The sequence below is a fragment of the Gadus macrocephalus genome, chromosome 5 (genome assembly GCF_031168955.1).
Source record: "Gadus macrocephalus chromosome 5, ASM3116895v1".
In the NCBI taxonomy this organism is placed as follows: domain Eukaryota; kingdom Metazoa; phylum Chordata; class Actinopteri; order Gadiformes; family Gadidae; genus Gadus; species Gadus macrocephalus.
In genome coordinates this window covers 8006809-8024780 of record NC_082386.1, presented here as the reverse complement: position 1 = coordinate 8024780, position 17972 = coordinate 8006809, and the positions used below count along the sequence as shown (strand labels likewise).

The 17972-nt window shown below is 43.3% G+C and overlaps 2 protein-coding genes across 3 annotated transcripts in view; both read right to left on the bottom strand.

The window, feature by feature from the left end:
• The window catches only part of LOC132457691 (peroxidasin-like), a 35699-nt gene extending 25861 nt beyond the window's left edge, over positions 1 to 9838 (bottom strand). The window contains exon 1 of one of the 2 annotated variants that reach the window (XM_060051985.1): positions 9574 to 9838. In XM_060051985.1, coding sequence (XP_059907968.1) covers positions 9574 to 9758 — 185 coding nt within the window. In that variant the 5' untranslated portion in view covers positions 9759 to 9838. The remainder of the gene's footprint in view (positions 1 to 9573) is intronic. The other variant, XM_060051984.1, reaches the window with a different exon arrangement.
• A 1580-nt stretch (positions 9839 to 11418) lies between these two features.
• myt1lb (myelin transcription factor 1-like, b) overlaps positions 11419 to 17972 on the bottom strand; it is a 36528-nt gene continuing 29974 nt past the window's right edge. Inside the window, 6 exon segments of the mRNA XM_060051981.1 lie at positions 11419 to 14361; positions 14877 to 14939; positions 15671 to 15718; positions 15901 to 16004; positions 16706 to 16800; positions 17387 to 17608. Of these exon segments, the coding sequence (XP_059907964.1) occupies positions 14221 to 14361; positions 14877 to 14939; positions 15671 to 15718; positions 15901 to 16004; positions 16706 to 16800; positions 17387 to 17608 (673 nt within the window). The 3' untranslated portion in view covers positions 11419 to 14220.

The following is a 17972-nucleotide window of genomic DNA, read 5'->3' as shown; positions in this document are numbered from 1 at the left end:
AAAGAATACATGGCTTCGGCTGGGGTTGGGGGGGGGGGGGGGGGGGGGCATGCAACATTCATGTCTTTGTGCAAGTTATCTTTCACATTCAGAGATGTGCTCCCAGAGGAGGGACAGTACGGTGAAGTTGGCATGGATTCCGTAAGATTATATGAGTCCTTCATTTAGTGCTCATTATTTTCCAAGGCCTTACGCCAGAGGAAACTGTGAAGACATAGTGCAGACACATTCTGTCTGAGTCTCTGTTTTATCGGAAACTGAGTTACCTTGACTTGGCTGCATTCTTGTTTCTACAAAAACAAAGAGAACCCAACATATTGTATATATATAAACACACACACGCAGTATCCAAGACATGAGGAGGCCGGCTGAAAACGGAAGATCTGGATCGACACACCGATCAGTTGGTTTCTGTTAGGGGGAAGACACAAACTTGTCGTCCTGTATTGTCACAGTTGTCTGATGAGGATACAATGTCAACTGGCAGTTACACGGTGGGGCTAAAGAAAACTCTCCCGAGAATCATTTGAGCTGTGCATTTCCCATTAATCCCAGTGGATTTCCATCTGAAAGATGAAGAAGAGCACATGCATGCATTCTGTAGAATGGGATAGGTCCGTTGAGGGAGTATCAACGTTAACTGTGCATAACTCTAGTGGTTGAAAGCATTCAGGAGCTCTGTGCTGGGAAGCAATGCTGCAGATGGGGTGCATCTGGGCAAAATACCAGATCACCTACTCCGTCGACTGTGGCAGCCAGGGAGAGCTGCTTGAACTGAGATAGTGGACATTTACTGGGTAGCTACCCCGGTCTTACTGATTCAGTTTTCATTTCACTACGTACAAACAAATATTAGAACAGCATGTGGGATTAGGGTAAATAAAGAAATATGTTGGCGTACTTGCCATGATCATCCAATATATCACGGGCAAAAAGGTGCCGTGTGTCATGCAAATATCGGTTTATACTCCCCCAGAATTCCCAGAAACCCTAATAGGCAGCTCATATTTGTCCAACTGTCCAATAACTGTCAAATATACTATTTAGGCATCCTGGTACCTAGGCTGGTGAAAGACTATAGAATATATTCAATGCCTTCTGAATTTCGACCTGTTTAATATCTTCTGTGCTGCATCACAAATACAGTTAGTGCACAACTCATTTGGGGGTGTGGAGTCCAATGAAAAGACCGCGGAATAAAATTGGATTGAATTAGATAGTGGATGAGTACATGAAGCAGCATGATGTAATGGGTTTCGACCATCCCTTTTGGTCCTTTGGCAATGGCTATGACCAGACCCGTACTCGACATTCCATATGGGAAAAATTCCTCTGAGCAAATAGGCCAGAGTGATAATAGAAGCCTGGCATGATAACAAACACGGACTGTGATTACAAACTGACACATGACTCGATAGCTTTCCTGCCAAAACATCTGCCAATCAGAATGAGGAAACTCGAGGCAGACAACTGCAAGAGGCAGTTTGACACTTAACAGTTAATCAATATTCTAGTCCAAACACGACCGCAAGCAAGTGTTTCAAATTGAATGTGAGGCCAAATTCATAAACGCCCAAAAGCCAATGACGATTACTTTTTTGTTTTTTTAACTATTATCTCCAAAAGCTCTGATGTAAACAATGAAATGGTGAAACTCTTGACCTTTCCTCGTCTTTTCTGTCCAAATAAAACCGTACAACCGGTCTGGGTCCATAAGAGGAGATGGCTTTTCTCCAGCTGCTCTCCAACATCAGCTAGCATCTGAGCGCCATGTGTGTGTGTCTCTCTCTCTCTCTCTCTCTCTCTCTCTCTCTCTCTCTCTCTCTCTCTCTCTCTCTCTCTCTCTCTCTCTTTCTTCTCAAGAAGGGTAACTATTTGGACATGTGACACATGCCTCTGAGGAGCCTGCCAAGGGCTCTTGGGCATGCGTCATTCCTAGTTAAACCAGAACATGAGGCTAGCGCTCCGGTTGGGTATCCTCGGGAAGGACAGGGAATCCGGATCTCGAAGAAGTGCCCTTCATCAATAGGCTCCCCCGTGGACACATTTACAAGACCGATCTATTTCTCATCCGGGGGGATGGCTGGTGCTCACAGAGACGGACAAGAACCCAAAGACATGTGATGATAAAATGGAGCTGAACATAAGAGGGGCATAAAAAGGGCATCTCAGGCAAGGCAATGACAGAGAGGGAGCTCCGTTGAGGGCTCGCCTACTTAGAAAAAAGGAAAATGGTCATAAAAATGACTCAAAACATCTTTAGAGAGGAAGAGCCCAAAAACCGTGAGAAATAGAAAACCTCATAGGCTTTTGCCCCAGGTGTATTACACTGCAGGACAGCTGGAAAATGTGAACTTTACTCCTTATATGTAGGATTAGTCTCGTTTTAGGTTTAGAGATTGACTCATTTGATTGATTAATTTCTGACCAATAGAGTTACATGATATTTTAATGATTTGTTTAGAGGCTGTCTTGGCTCTGGGGCAACTTGGTTGCGTCAAACTATTAGTCTTAAAGAAGTGGAGGCCAAACGCGAAGACGTTTAAACATATCCCTAAAACGCCTAACGACCTCATTGTGTATAGACCATGATGCTTTATAGAGCAAGAACAACTAGGTTGGTCCCCCAGGGCCACGCTCTGTGTCCCCTGGTGTGGCCCCTGAGGCTCCTTATTTTAGGCTAGAAAGTCTACAAATATGTCGATCTTACATCAAAGGACCACACGGATGTATTTATAAGTTAAAGCCATTTTTTTTTAGATGTTCATCGTTAGTGTCCATGGCTGTGTAGAGTGTATGGTTTCAGTGGCTGTCCCTTGTAGCCAATCAAGCACCATTGACTGCCTTCCTTGGCTATTAAGGATTCCTTAAGGCAATGGAATGCAGATAAACACAGGAATGGAGCAGGGGAGGATACCCCCTGATGTGCTCGTTACAATCTCTTGTAGTATGTCAAATAAAGTCATTCAGTGACAGGCCCTGTTTCCCAAAACTTGGCTAGCACTTTTGAAGTCTTTCCGTTCAGGGTTTTTATACACATTCTTTAAACATGCACGGCATTGAATGGTACTTGTTAAGGTAGTCTGGCAGTTGCTTAAACTTAAAGCATCTTGGTCTATACAGCAATGAGGTAATTAGGCGTTTTAAGGCTATGTGTGAACGTCTCTTCATAAAATCAATAACTTATTTGCATCCACAGCTTAATGACTCAGTCTACCGTATTAGTTTGACGCAACCAGTGTTGCCCCTGGGCCAAGCAACCTCTAAACACATCATTACAATATCATGTAACTCTATTGGTCCGAATTATCAAATTAGTCAATCCCTAACCCTAAACCGAGACTAATCCTACATATAAGAAGTAAAGTTCACATGTCGTCGCTGTCCTGCAGTGAAAGTACACCTGAAGCAAAGGCCAATGAGGTTTCCCCCTTTGACAACTATCTTATGGACAATCTGCCTGTGCAAATGAGCAAAGCCTTCGGGATTTCTGGCTTTGCATTCCATAATGCTGCAGAGACCCAGAGCCTTACAAAGCCTGACTGCAGCAAATTCCACACAATGGAACATGTCTTTCCCTCTGTGACTCACTCACACCCTCGTACACATGCATGAACACACGCGCACGGTACATGCACACACACAGGCACAGACGCATGCACAAACACACACAAAAACACTCAAATGTTCACACACACACACACACACACACACACATTCACACACGCATGTGCACAGAACCATGCGTGACGAAAGAGAGAACAGGTTGAAACATTAAAAAGTTATCTTCCATCATATTTAAGTGATCTACTGGATTAATGACGACAATACCGCAAAGAGTGTGCAACAAGAGGAGAGTGCATTGGAATTCCTAAATAACCCCTGCCGCTGACAATACTTATTGATTACACAACCAGCCCCCAACCCAGCTGCCCCCTGAAACCTTAATTACCGCTTATTGTCACTTAGGCCAAATGTAATAGATTGGGATTGGTTTTCTCTGTAGCGAGATGGCGCTTCAATGGAACCAATCAGCCAAATGTGTGAACCAAAAAATATTTGTGAATATTAAAGTCACAATGTGTAACGTGTCCACTAACTCGTAGCTTCAAATAACCTATCTGTAGTAAATGCTGATTGATAGTGATTTAAATGTTATCAACACAATCCCATCCTTACTGATGTATTCAATGCTGGCCAGCATTGAATACATAACCTCTCTCTTTGTTTACAGGAATCTTGCTAGCGGCACTTCCGGAACCCCTCCCACTCAAACCAGCTGAGCTACGCTGGTTCACGTCACACGGTTGAACAGCCCGTTAACAGAGTGGACAGAACACGGTTATTGAGATTCTCGAATTCTCATTGTCTGCCATCTATTAACTGGGAAGGGCTAAATTGTACTTGTTTGCAACTTTAATTTAGTGAAACAAAAAGTGTGTCCTCATGACACTCTTGATTGTGTGGAAACATATGAAAACTTTACTTCATGTTTGTAACACTGAGTTCCTTTTTGTCCTGGATGTATCAAAATTGGGGCAAAAAACGTATGCGCCACACCCAGAACACTATACAGAAGACATCCTAGCGAAACACAAAGAGGATCTTTGTGTACTACATGTGGTACTGGTGTCACTGTCTCTGGTAAAGTAGCCAGCTTATGAGTTAATACTTTGACACATTTACAGCTGGCGTGCTCTCCTCCGTTGCCATGGAGTCGCTCATATGTTTGCAATAAAGCTTCACTTTCACCATGTTGAAACAAATTTCTGCCTGGCAGAGTTCTGGTCTGATATGCCACAGCCTCGTCTGCTAGACCATGTGACACTCAGCCTCAGATAAATGAACGTGTGTGTGTATTGAAATAACTAACAAATACAAATGAGTGACACAATCATTTTGTTACTGACTTAAAGCTCTAAATGACATGACAAAGGGTCGACCTCCGCAGGAAAAGTTATTAGTTTATTATGTTATTTTACAATTTTGGCAAAATTACTAATATAATTTTGCTATTCAGGCACACTCAGAAAACGACCTCAAGTTGGAGGCGATTATAATTGCATGAGTGTGTGTGTGTGTGTCTGCGCGTGTATGTTTGTGTGTGAATACATGCAATTGTTTCCTCCAGTGTGTGAACAACTGGCTAATGGTGAGCAAGGGTGAACGAGGCATAAGACAAAAGACAGTTTGACAGAGGAGGGAGAAGAAAGAAAGAACCGAAAGAACAAACAAATGAACAAAAAATACCCATAGGCTGGACCTCCGCCACAAATGTTTGAAGTTAGAGAGGAATACAGGCCTGGCTGTTCAGTCAAAGACTTCACTACTCCATAATTGCTTTCTTCTGGGCACCCGATTGAAACTGACAGTGACATGGGCGAAGCCATTGTACGTTGGAGAAATGGCATGCACCGATTTATGCAAACGTACAACGAGAGAGAACGGATCCCTATCGTGTATTTCAAACATGCAGCGAGTCTCCTGATAATGCTGTCCATGAAAGCCCAGCAACATGAACGTAGGCCAGGTTAAATGTTCTTCTCACTTGGTTTCATGTGCAGTGAGAACAGCTCTTGGACTGAAGCCAACGTGTCTCTCTAGTTCTGGGCCAGACTCTCTGCGGTGCTCTCACCTCCCCACTTATCGGCTGACCCGAAGGAGGGACATGAGTGGTGAGAGGTGCTGGCATCTGGGAGGGATCTATGCAAGATCAAATACACTGCGACTTCCAATGGGTATGTTTTACTGAAGCCTTAGTTCCCAATATGAAGCACTAAGACCTTGTGTAAGGGCTTATTGAACACTATGAATGGAGCGTGGGTTAAGGGATTCCTGGATGGAACTGGAGCTCTTCCAGGTGTGAAGAAGAGGAACGTAATGCCCATGAAAGCCCTCCCAACTTTAGTCTGGCTCCACAGGGATCTCCCCCAACTGAACCCAGAATCAAGGGGTCAAAACACACACACACACACACACACACACACACACACACACACACACACACACACACACACACACACACATCCATGAGTCAATTTGGCCTCAGTTCAACAAGGAGAGATGAAGAGGTGTTGGTTGGCAGTCAAGAGACACCGTTAAATATAAACAGTTGTATAAGTCTTGTCAGAGGGAAATCTTCACAGAATAATATCTAGGATGATCTTCAAGACGGAGAAAAGTCTACAGTTGATTTCAGATCACCTTGATCACCCAGTGTGTAAGTGGAGAGAGAGACAGAGAGTGTGAGATAGAGTTAGAGATAGCGTTAGAGAGAGAGAGAGAGCGAGAGAGAGAGAGAGAGAGAGAGAGAGAGAGAGAGAGAAAAACAGACAGACAGAGGAGAGATGAAGAGGTGTTGGTTGGCAGTCAAGAGACACCGTTAAATATAAACAGTTGTATAAGTCTTGTCAGAGGGAAATCTTCACAGAATAATATCTAGGATGATCTTCAAGACGGAGAAAAGTCTACAGTTGATTTCAGATCACCTTGATCACCCAGTGTGTAACTGGAGAGAGAGACAGAGAGTGTGAGATAGAGAGAGAGAGAGAGAGAGAGAGAGAAAAACAAGAGACAGACAGACAGACAGACAGACAGACAGACAGACAGACAGACAGACAGACAGACAGACAGACAGACAGACAGACAGACAGACAGACAGACAGACAGACAGACAGACAGACAGACAGACAGACAGACAGACAGACAGACAGACAGACAGACAGACAGACAGACAGACAGACAGACAGACAGACAGACAGACAGACAGACAGACAGACAGACAGACAGACAGACAGACAGACAGACAGACAGACAGACAGACAGACAGACAGACAGACAGACAGACAGACAGACAGACAGACAGACAGACAGACAGACAGACAGACAGACAGACAGACAGACAGACAGACAGACAGACAGACAGACAGACAGACAGACAGACAGACAGACAGACAGACAGACAGACAGACAGACAGACAGACAGACAGACAGACAGACAGACAGACAGACAGACAGACAGACAGACAGACAGACAGACAGACAGACAGACAGACAGACAGACAGACAGACAGACAGACAGACAGACAGACAGACAGACAGACAGACAGACAGACAGACAGACAGACAGACAGACAGACAGACAGACAGACAGACAGACAGACAGACAGACAGACAGACAGACAGACAGACAGACAGACAGACAGACAGACAGACAGACAGACAGACAGACAGACAGACAGACAGACAGACAGACAGACAGACAGACAGACAGACAGACAGACAGACAGACAGACAGACAGACAGACAGACAGACAGACAGACAGACAGACAGACAGACAGACAGACAGACAGACAGACAGACAGACAGACAGACAGACAGACAGACAGACAGACAGACAGACAGACAGACAGACAGACAGACAGACAGACAGACAGACAGACAGACAGACAGACAGACAGACAGACAGACAGACAGACAGACAGACAGACAGACAGACAGACAGACAGACAGACAGACAGACAGACAGACAGACAGACAGACAGACAGACAGACAGACAGACAGACAGACAGACAGACAGACAGACAGACAGACAGACAGACAGACAGACAGACAGACAGACAGACAGACAGACAGACAGACAGACAGACAGACAGACAGACAGACAGACAGACAGACAGACAGACAGACAGACAGACAGACAGACAGACAGACAGACAGACAGACAGACAGACAGACAGACAGACAGACAGACAGACAGACAGACAGACAGACAGACAGACAGACAGACAGACAGACAGACAGACAGACAGACAGACAGACAGACAGACAGACAGACAGACAGACAGACAGACAGACAGACAGACAGACAGACAGACAGACAGACAGACAGACAGACAGACAGACAGACAGACAGACAGACAGACAGACAGACAGACAGACAGACAGACAGAGTGAAACCGACACAGAGAGAGGGCGGGTGGGGGGTTCTTAATGTGATCAGCCACACTGCCAATGGGCCGAATACTGCAGATGAACAACTGATGCCTGAACTGAATGCATTCCAACCAAAGAGAGCCTGCATGGGCCACATTTCCAAGGCGGTGCAGCTTTTATTAAGAATGGAGCAGAGGCAAGCAGAGCGATTTTTGTGTGGAGTACTTTGAGGTGGAAGAGGCAGAGGGGGAAGGACATTCATGTCCTGGCATGACAGTGGGCTGGGGCAAAAAAAAAAAGAAGCAACAGGTGGCTCTGCAGCATCTAAACCACTGCTGGCGTTAGAAACAACTCAAAATCAAAAGCATCGGCTGGCATTGCTCTCTGAACACCTTTATGACAGCAGAGGTACAGGAATGAAGAGGAGGGGGAGGAGAAGGAAGAGGAAGAGGACGAGGAAGAAGTTAAATAAAGGAGAATTCACTCAACAAATGTCTGATGGCTCCCCAGAGGGAGATTTCGTCTAAGTGAGAACGACGGGACGTGTCTTCCAGGCAGGGCTCCAGACCGTCTCCTTTGACGTACGCCTGTAAGGGGCTTCCCAGAACCATCTTGGAAGACAGCGCTTATTTTCAAACATGCCGCTGCAGTCGGTTCGGATTGAACTTCATAATCATGAGTGTGTTTGAAGTGTTTTAGTTCTTTATCCGGGCGGATGTGAAGTGCTACAAAATAACAGCATTAATTATTTCGGAGGTTTGGGGATATTTCAGAGCTGCTGTCAAGACCTGTGTCCCCTGTGTGTCCTCTTGGGGTTGTGTGACTGGCTTTGACAAAAGGCAAGCTGTTTGGCTGCCTGCCCTAGTGGAGTGCTCCTAACATCCAAGTCACATTCACAAGTAGCTACCAGACGAAGAGACCACATTTCCTTCCTTTCATCCTTTAAGGGGATTCCAAACTACCATTTAACCCCCAGTATAAAACCACCTCCAGGCACTGCATGATAACTCTTTTGATCTCGTAAGAAGGAATGAGAGTTGTTCCTAAGGGTGATCCAGCAAAGCATGAGCATTTTGTTCTGGAAAACCTGATATGTATGGAAGTATGCGACGTACACCCAAATCCTCCTTGTTCGAAGTCAAGATAGAAATTACCCAATGAAGATAGAAATGAAAGTGTAAACGCTGCAATAATGTTAGCCTGCGTGCTCTATTGGTCTAGGTTATTACAACTCCAGGTTCTGAATATGAGCCAACATCATTGATTAGTAAATTGACCTAAAGCAAAGTCTCAGAATTAAAATGATTGTGAAACTGCTCCTTAAAGTCATTCGCATGCAGGCTGATGCAGCCAACAAAACTTAATTCAACAGGTGCCATGTTGCATTACGTAGACGATGTTGCAACATCTGTATAACCTTAATAACATCTGTATAAGTATTATGCGTACTTTTTTCTTGAAAAACTATGTCAACGTACATCCACGAACACCATCAAACAAGGCAATACGTTTACAGGTTTGGGTCGGGTGCACAGAACGATTTTTTAAGCCATTGGTTGTCCATTCTACCAGCAATGAGTGCACGCTGTCCAGTGGCGTGCACCGTTAGGTTTAGGCGTGATTGAGTAGTACTCACAGAATGGTGGTCTGGGGTGAAACGGCTGGCACAGTTTCCAAGTGTAGATGCATACACCTCACCGTGGTCCGGAAACATAAACATCGGCTCGGGCAACAAAGTGCACACGGCGGTCCATTTGCAACCAGCAACAAAGTTATGGTGAGTAGAAAAGGAGGAACTATTTTACCAATCCACAGCGCCATTGCAGGGAGTGAGCTGTGCAGAGCACACACCGCCAGCTACCCCTCTCGCCGACTAACCGGCTCGGTTATTGTAAGGGCTGAGGAATTCAGCTGCGCCGGGATAAGCCCCCGCCTTCTCCCGGGGGAGAGGGAGAGAAAGGGGGAGAGATAGAGGGGAGTGGGGGGTACAAATTCAAAAGCCAAAAGGCAGTACATGTTACAAAGCCAATAAAAAGTGAATAGGTTTACTCGGATATTAAGTTGTTATTTATTCTTCTCGTAATTATCTGGATTGCATTCGTCACAATTACGCACAGCACATATAGACTGAATGATAATTAACAAGCCAAGGTTTCATGAGGTCACTCTCAACTTTCACCTCCAACATATGTAATGCACAGCACATGCCTACTAATAGGGCAGTCTATTCAGTGAAGTAGGCTAATACATATTGGTATTTGCTCCCCTCTGCTGGTCAGGTTTTGTACTGCGGACCTCATTACCATTACAGCTCAAGCCGCTAAGGGAGAAATATTCAACCAGGTCGAGGATGGATCACTCTATTATGGCACACTATGGGTATCAGTCATACGGTAAGCAACTTCGTCAAGCAACCACAATATTCAATTATTGTCCCTTATTCCCCGAATTTCTACATCTTCTACAGCTCATATTCATATTTGTAAATGGGACATGTTTTTCTTGACCCCATTTCTTTTGTAACATATTTAAATTGCTCACATTTTTGTTGCATGCATTTTATATTTCTTATAAATTGTCAATATATTCTTATGTTATATCGCTTGTACTTTTAAGAGGAAACCATGGGAGGGGGGGGGAACACAAGGTGAACTGAACGCATTCATGTGCAGGAGTTGATTACTGCCATCTGCTGTTCGAATGTTATAATATGAACAGCAGCACTCTTCTGCTAACAAAAACCATAGAGGCCCAAACTTCTGCAGATTCAGAAAAACAACATCTCAGTACCTTTGTGTTGATCAATTACGTTCAAAATCGGAATCATTCGACTGGCAAATGACTGAGGGTGCACTCACACCTAACCGTGCTCAAATGGCCCCATTGTTCTCTGGCCTGCACTCACCTGTACGTGACCGTTGGCCGTCGCAACTGAGTAGTACTGGCCTGGCCACGGTAGGCTCTTGTACATACGTCATCACGTCGTAACACGTCATCACCAAGCGTCCGCTGCATGGACCATACCAGAGAATGTCTAATATTCGTAGACGGGCTCTGACCATACTAAAGTCTGCCGCCAGTCAGAGTTTTAACAACAATGGACAACAACACAGAGAACACACCAACAGTTGAACCGCTTGACGCAATGTTTACCGTTTAATGGGAAAGAAGGCTCGTCGCCTTTATTATGTCCGTGGTCGTCGCATGGACTATACGTCATCCAGCTCAGGTTGCGTAGCCGTGCGTGTGCGCGTGTCGGCTCATTAGCATCTGTACCGTAGCGGCCCGTACCGTAGCAGCACACCTCTCCCAAGTGGCCACATTGGCCTGGCCTGGCCAGACTGGCCACACTCACACTGGCAGATTTGAGCACGGTTAGGTGTGAAAACGGCCACGGCCACGGCCAGATGGCCTAGTGTGAGTGCACCCTAAGGAGTAAGGTTAATAAAGTCATGGTACCAAACAAATTTCAAAATAGCCATTTTACAGGTCTGTGGCAACACATTGTTTTCTTTATTCAGAGTAAGATGTGTCAACATCCAGCATGACAAAAATTGTACAAAGTTCACAATTTATAAATGAAATATCACAGCAACTTGTGATCTCACACATTTATAGCAAAATTAAAATGTCAACAAATTCATGCTGTGTAGTACAAAAATAAATCAAACTGTCAGTTCCACAGAGAGCACAATAGTTTATACAAAACCCCGTCTTTGTCAATGATCACCAAAATCAACTCAAAAATGAACTGGTTCAAATAAAGTCATAAACTCTGATGGATTCACATTAATTTATATGAAAGGTCAGCATTCTAAATATGTGACAACCCTTTTTGTGTTCCTTATAGAGTCAAGGAGATAACTCATCTCCCCCACCACATCCACCACCAAAAATTATTTTTTTTACCCATGTACCAACACCAGATAAGCAGCTGGCTTGTGCTTTAAACAGTCCCCTTTGTCCATTGTTAAGGTTAATGAGAACTAAAAAAAATAACTGGTACTAGCTATACTCTACTGAAAGCATCACTATATTGGCGAAAAGCTGCTGTCATGAGGCTGTGGAAAAAGGCGCAATGCAGTCATGGTGGATGGAGAGAGAGAGAGAGAGAGAGAGGGGTCCTGAAAGAGGACGGTAAAGTACAATAGATGAATTTCAATAAGGTGAACAACGAGCACCTTTTGCATTAGCTCTCAAAAAAGGCAAAGTTTCCAAACATGATCGCTAACAACTAGCACAAATAGTACGGAGGGGCGCATACAGTCAGGCATATGGGCGTCGATGCTGGATGTATCACCCCCTTCCCGTCTGGAGGGATTGCTTCCCCTGCCCTGGGAGAACAAGCCCTCGTCTTCGTTTTTTTTTTGTTTATACCTAGAATTGATTGATTATTTAATCCTTTGTACAGTGATTAGATATAAAGTGCTGCTGGGGCATAACTTCCGCCTTCTAAAAATATAGTTAAACAAAAAAAGCAAAATAAAATAAAAAATAAAGAAAACAAAAGAAAGAAAGAAGGATTTTATTTTGTACAGTTGATAATAGCCTACATTATAACTGCTATGATTCTAATTTCTCCTCGACTATTTCCCCCGCTAAGTCCCTGTTCTTCCTGGTTCCGTGGTACCCACCCAACGCCTACAGTGGCTACTTGCAGTACGTTGCTCAAATTCTGTGCCAAAGAGGTCACCTGGGAAAAAAAAATTGCACACCGCCACACGTTAGGATAATATCTTCAAGGACAAGTGCAAATAAGTCTACTGGCACATAAGTGGGGACAGTGACCCTGTAAGTCCCGCTGTCATTCTCTATAAATACTCTTTACAAAACCCTCCTCCACACTCCCTATTTTTTTTAGGCTCTTGGGTACTTGTTTTTAGTTTCTGTAAGAACATCAAAACATGGAAACGAAGGTGTCCCTGTGCAAAATCGTACAGAAAGAAATTGGAACTCATATACTTTCGCTTCGAAAAACCGAACGTCCAAGATTTCCCCTCTTGTTTTTTTAAAAAGGCTTTTTTTTCGTATTAAAAGATTTGTATAAAAATCAATAATTTACATAGGCTATATTAAAAACACTCATGTTACCCCGTTGTTTATAAACAAGAAATTGCATATACCCAAACTTTTTACGTCCCTTTGCAGATTGCATCTCATACTTATATTATAAACAAATGATTTTAATTATCATATTGCTGAGAAAGGGTCTTGATTCTAGCAATGAACATCTTGAAATTGAACAGAATTAATTCTAGGGAGCCTAGAACATTTCTCTATAAGCTAATGTTATTACATATAACTTTAGTTTTTGATTATGCCACAATGAGTGTGGTGAACTTGCATGCACCACCACAGATGTTTTTTTTTAATATATTTTTTGTTACTCTGTAAAATTTTTCCCTTCATGGATAACAGGGTTTTCACCATCTGGTTTCCGTGTAATGATGTCTACAAAAAACTGTTCATACATACATTCATACATACATCAGGTCAGTTTGTCGTTTCCCAGACGCAGCACCAATTTAAAAATGCCCCCACCTACAGCTACAGATCCATTTTTTTCATTTGTTTGTTTGCAAAATGAAAAACAAAAAAAACAACATTTCTCGAATATCGTCCGAAAAAAATAAAGCAATTTGCAAACAGGTTCTGGCTTCTTAATAATTCTACACACAAGATGAACAAAACACCTAAAATCATCAATTCAAAAAAGATCTGTTGAGGAGAGGGAAAAAAAAAAAGAGTAGATTCCTCCGTGCTTGTAGTTTGGAAATGTCTCTCACTGTCCAGCTCAGCTTCTCGTCTAAAATGATTCGTCGACAAGCAATAAAAAGGAATTTGCGTCCTATAATTGTTAGCTTACTGTTCATAAATATACACTAAAATGTGCATACATGAGCAGCTAAAAACATTACATGACACAATGTCAGCTCATATGAAAACGTACAAAAATGTGAATGTCCTCAAAAACTATTTTTGTCGCTGAACTTTTTTCATCGCAAAAGCAAGACCCAAAAAGAAAACGAAAAAACGAAATTATTGAGGCTGTCCGAGCATAATACCTCATTTTTTTGAAAGAACAAAAGGTACTATATATATGTATATATATTAACACTATATGATAAGTTGGCGCACCTTGTCACAAAGACATGGTCACCAATACTTTTAGCTTGCCTGCAGACTTTGAGACACCAATCACAACTGTCTGAGGAATAGGAAAAAAACGAAGCAAAAAATAATCCAACAACCAAAAAACACCTCTTCCCAAATTGCAGCTTGGCTACACTTGGATTCCTTGAACAGCTTGCTTGATATTTTCCAAAAGGGCTTTGTTTTCTGCAGTCTGGTACTGGTCTTGGTTCGAGTACATATCCGTTAGTGTTGTCACGTATGCGTCAAAGTTCTGATCGCTGATCGGGTCCTGTAGAACATCACAACAAAAAGAAGAATGACTGTTGTGGCATCCCAATAGCCTGCCAAAAACAAATCCTAGTTCTCGTCAGATGAGACAATTTTCTTGGACCAAATCTCACAAGAGCATCAAGTCATCATTTAACCTCTCTCTCTATCAATAACAAGATCAATTAATTTATCACAATATAATAAATAATTTCAATATGATTCAAAGGTCAACAAGATTTGTTAAGAAGATTTAAACGTGTTAATCGACACTACTGTGAATACAGACTAGTTTGGAACACTCTCAATTATACTATTTGCCAGCATTTCCTTCTTCACACAAATCACGGTAAATTGTTAATACATTTCCTACAACAAGTATTTAGCATTTAGACTCTAGCACTCAGGTTGCTTATGTCAGTCGATGATTGTTTTTTTTGTGTATTTAGAACCAAATCAAAAAATCAGGGCTAGTCCCCTGTGGGTTGTACAAGTCATGCAGAAGATAATGACTGTAAGTGAATAAGTGATTCTTACTCGTTGGTGCATCTGTAAGCAGCTGTTATTTCTAATGGCAGCTTCTTTGTGTACCAATGGTTTCTATGAAGGGAAAAAAAGGTTGTACAAAATGTTGTTAGCCGGCTTCAAGGGAAAGTCCTTGATAATGATTGTGTTATACAAACATTGGAGGTCATTGATTCACAACTAAAGAGGATTTGATATCCCTGCTATTAAAGGCAGCAAAACACGGCCTGCTAAGAGAGACATGCATGTTCATGTATATTTATATTGCCGTCAAATCTACATGCAATATTGCTCCAAAAAAGAATATTGACATTGATATAAATGAATGATGTTTGTAACGTCCAACAGCTTTCTATTAAATGAAAATATGATCATGAATGATTTTTAGAAAGAGATAATTGAATCCCTATCGATGGTGTGTTTGGGGCCAAAATGCAGGAACTATTTAGCTCTACAGTGCAAGTGTCATGGCTACGTCACTTTGAACAAACTGAACCAACCACCTACGTCCAATCTCATTTCCAAACTCCCCCTCACAGCTGGGAAGGACAAGCTTTTAACCCTACGCTTTCGACTACATGCATGCACAATGCGCCTGTACTCAAATACACACAACTAAAGTCAATGCGTATTAAAGCTGACATAAGGTGACGTTTAGCTCAACTGGACACAACGCAACTTGCCGGCTTGTCGTTCCTGTTGGCCCTTACCATATGAGGGAGCTGGACATTAGCTAAAGTGTTTATCAGTGACTGGCTGAGGTTGGCCAGCTCATGCAGCAGAGAGTCATTTTGCTGTTCAATCACCTTGTTATCCTCCTCTATCGACTTCATGTTGGACTCCATCGTTGTAATCTGATCGGAGGAGAGGGGAAACGGGTTGAACAAAACATGAAGGTTTTGTCCCACCGCAGAATATGCATATACAATGACACTTTGTATATTGTGCTGTGAAAACGGTATCTGCGTGTGTAAATGCACAAGCAGCTGGATGTACAAACTGAACATGACCCTTCGTATTTTTCGCCACGTCCTACCTGTGTCCTAAGTTTGATCATGTCGGCTTCCACTTGTGAATTCGATTCACTTAAATCTTTGATTTCGTCGTCTAGCTGTTTAATATCCTCCTCGTGCTCCAACCCTTTTAGGAAAAAAACAAGAAAACAATACTTAAAAAAAAACATTCTCAACGGCAGTATCATAATTCAGTTAGGTTCATATTTGGCGTCCTGTTTCACCTGCTAATTTATGAATGACTAGAGAAAATACTTAATTATGATGTATAATACATGCATTTGAATTCAGTATTTTTTGTTTCCACTCAGTTTGAATGAAAACACCCTTGTAGCCTGACCCCACAGCTATTATCTGTACAAAAAAACAACGAAATATGTATATATTTTCATAACTAAAACAGAATTATGCCTATGTCAAAGCTCATCATCCCAACAAAGAACAGTTTGGTTCTTAAACACCTTAGAACATCTTATATTTTATTTAACATAAAGTATGTTACACTTCTGAGGGAAAATGTGGGGAAACACAAAGGCATTGTGCCTGGATATGGTGGCATCGTCTCCTGTCCTAAATACCAACAGTCAACTAAATCCCTTTTTGGTTTAAATAACCACCAAGCAACCCAAAACCTATTCAGTCGGGTCCAAAACTCCTCCCCCAGCTCTGATTGGTTTTTCTTGCTACATTTGGGCAGCTATTCATTACCATTTCAGCCCCATGATTGGCTCATTGTGTCAAAGTCTGGACTGGCAGTCAGCGTGTCATTTCACCTAAGCATTCCTGATCGGCTGCTTTGTAAGGTGTGGATAGTGTGGTGGTGGTTACCGTTGCTGCCTCGCTGCTGTTTTATTGTGAGCATTTCCACCCCCGAGAGTCTGGCTTTCCTCATGGCCGAGGTGGCACGTGGACAGCCCGAAAGACTGGTGGCAAGAGAGAGAGAGAGAGAGAGAGAGAGAGAGAGAGAGAGAGAGAGAGAGAGAGAGAGAGAGAGAGAGAGAGAGAGAGAGAGAGAGAGAGAGAGAGAGAGAGAGAGAGAGCGCATTATTATTATTAGATATCTCAAAGTTTGTAACTAGGTTAGTGTCCAGAGCTATCGAGGGAAACCTTTAATACCATGATTTGAAGTGTGAAGTAAAGGAAGACATATTGACTAAATGTCACTTTCTTTGCAACAGAGATTTGCGCATCGCTTGAAATAGAAAGTAAGTATTATTGATTGCTTCTTGTGTTATTGTAAGTTAAGCTACTGTAAATGAAAAAAAAGGTGACGCAAAACGACGCAAAACACAAAGCCCTTGTCCGGATCGGAAACTTACTACCATTCATTTAGCATATACTCTGAAGAGACATACTTGCAACCTTTGCTTAGCTAAGCAGTATTGGGAAACAGGGAAGTCATCTTCCCAACGCATACCTAATGCGGCCAGACTGAAGCGGTCATGGGGCTGGGTGGGGGGTTTGAAACAATAACCTTTAGGCTGGGGGGGGGGGCGGCTGGGGGCTCACCTCCGGTGCGTCAGGAAGCTGCCGCTGACGTGCCCCGAGCCGTCGCAGCCGGGGGTGGGGCACGACATGCCGTCCGTCTTGCCGGCCTTCCACGTGAACTGCATGCCGTTCAGGTAGCCGTCCTTCTGCCGCTTGGCGGCGATGGGGCAGCCCGACGCGCTGCGGTGCGAGGCGTACTTCCCCGTCACGTGACCCTGGCCGTCGCAGCCCGGCACCGGGCACCTGGGTGGGGGGAGGGGGGAGGGGGGAGGGGGAGGTAGGATGGAAGAGGTGGAGGTGAGATTTAATGATTGACCCTAATACATTATCACGTAGAGAGTCAAACATGCAGACGCACACACACACACACACACACGCACACACACACTCACACACACACACACACGTGCATGCATGCATACACACACACAGACACACATACGTGTGCCCAGACGCACACTCAGACACATTTATATTATGTGTGCATTATATTGCCTCATTTTATGAACTGCTTGCATTATATTGTCTGGTTAGTACTTGTACTATGGCAATAACAATAAAGTTGAATCGAATCGAATACACAGCCGCGTCATCAACACTAAAGGTG